The 2,128-nt window shown below is 35.8% G+C and overlaps 1 protein-coding gene across 1 annotated transcript in view; it reads right to left on the minus strand.

Annotated features, from left to right (window-relative positions):
- Positions 1-2,128, minus strand: part of LOC106458314 (B-cell lymphoma/leukemia 11A-like) — an 85,694-nt gene that overhangs the window by 12,741 nt on the left and 70,825 nt on the right. The window contains exon 2 of the mRNA XM_013917816.2: positions 81-536. Coding sequence (XP_013773270.1) covers positions 81-536 — 456 coding nt within the window. The remainder of the gene's footprint in view (positions 1-80; positions 537-2,128) is intronic.

A 2,128-nucleotide genomic window follows, 5' to 3' on the forward strand; every position in this document is an offset into this window, starting at 1 on the left:
AATTACAGTTAAAGGAATATTATTTAAGTTCACTCAGCTGCGAAGTGTTTTCGCTCTGCCCTTTATTTACACTGTCTAACCTGTAGGTTCTCTCTCGCCTCCTCTTCTCATTTTCATTACACCCTCTGGTTGTATCTCTTCCATAGAACATCTACGTTTCCTTTGACTTATTTCCAGCACACCAGGAGACATGCTTTTTGATAGGCCTTCCTCAGGTTCTTCGTCAGAATTAGATTCTGCTAAGGAAACTGAGGAAGGCCTCACTTTTTCCTCCTGCCCCCGAATTAAGATTGGCGTACTTCTGTTACTGTTTCCTTTACTGATGGGAGCTGATATACTAGATCTTCGAGTTGGCATTGCAGTAGTGTCTTCTTCATTTTCCTCGCCACTGATGTCGTTTCTTTCATCATAGAGCAGGCAGTTTTCTTTGTTACAACTCCGCACTTTGTGCTGAATAAATTTCAAAATGTCGGATAAGGCAAAATCTTTCTGACAAACACCGCAAGTCAGGATGTCTTGTAAAAGTTCAGGGTCGGCTGTAGAAGAGAAAGAAACAAGTTAAAACTTTCAATTAGATCATAAAGCTTGCTTTAACACAAAATACAGCATTGCTAAGTATTTCTATACTTTAATATTAGGTACAACTACGGCTGTAGAAGAGAAAGAAACAAGTTAAAACTTTCAATTAGATCATAATGCTTGCTTTAACACAAAATACAGCCTTGCTAAGTACTTCTAACTTTAGTATTATGTACAACTACGGCTGTACAAGAGAAAGAAACAAGTTAAAACTTTCAATTAGATCATGAAGCTAGCTTTAACACAAAATACAGCCTTGCTAAGTACTTCTAACTTTAATATTATGTACAACTACGGCTACTTGTATTAAAAACAACAAATTCTGCTATTAAAGCAGTGGACGTGGTAAGTAAGTGGACACAGTGATGGTTCCAAATATAAGTAGCAACAACCGAATAAGCAAGGATCACTTTATTCCTCAGATTTTTGGAGGAAATAGAGACCGAACTGTAATCACTCAGTGTAAAAACGTCAACATATCCAAGTCTTACTGATGATGAAACGTTAGTAGCTTTCTTTCCTTCCCACCGAAGCCCTACACTCCAATTCAGGAATTTTACTCTTCTGTTCTTCCATTTCACGAGGTTATTATTCCTCCCTCTAGAATATCACCTAAAGGCAGTGTTTTTTTTAATATTCTTTCTTCTTCAGAGAAACATTAAATTATATGGTTTAAATGGTGGCATGCAGTATCACTACCTAATGATTTCTCGATGTTTTTTTAATTATTTTTTTATACGTCAGACGTTCTTTTATTTATATTTACAACGGGTGTAGCTCTCAGTAGCACAGCAGTATGTCTGCGGACTTCTATAGCTAGAAACCGGGTTTGATGCCCTTGGTGTGGCTTTGTGCTTAACTATAAACAATCAAATACAACGTGTATCCAACTGATGACACAAAGCTTTCTCACTTTTATAAGTAGAAAGGTAAGAAGGGGTTATTTAATTAGAAATATTGATTTTTAGTTTCTCTTCAAAACATGCAGCTTGCTTTGGTCGGAAGTTAATATTAATACCGTAATTAATTTCCAACGTTTCTATTGTAGCAACTCATTATTTTAACACAAATCACTTTCTGATATTAAATTGTAAAAACTTGCAACTCCAAAACACTTGCTGAATCGCACAACTGAGCAATAATTTACCGTAATCCACGTGACTAAAGTAAAAATCCGTTCTCATAAAGTCAACATGCAGCATTAAACTGGTATAGAAAGGTATATTGATAAATCCACCTCAAACATTTTCGGTTTCGAATTTACTGAACATAAAACAATGGCGCACAAGAACATGTAACCTACTCGGGTTCAAGCTATCATACAGCTAGAAATGTTATTGAAAAATAATTCATGTTAAACATATTTAATATGATAACCTACGAAATTCCAGCTACCATACAGCTAGAAATGTTACTAACTAAGAAAAATTGTTTGTTGTGTAAAGCTACCCGTCCCTAATTTAAAAGTGTTTCGTTTTTTGAATTTCGCGCAAAGCTACACGAGGGCTATCTGCGCTAGCCGTCCCTAATTTAGCAGTGTAAGACTAGA

Source organism: Limulus polyphemus, unplaced genomic scaffold (assembly GCF_000517525.1).
Source record: "Limulus polyphemus unplaced genomic scaffold, Limulus_polyphemus-2.1.2 Scaffold442, whole genome shotgun sequence".
In the NCBI taxonomy this organism is placed as follows: Eukaryota; Metazoa; Arthropoda; class Merostomata; order Xiphosura; family Limulidae; genus Limulus; species Limulus polyphemus.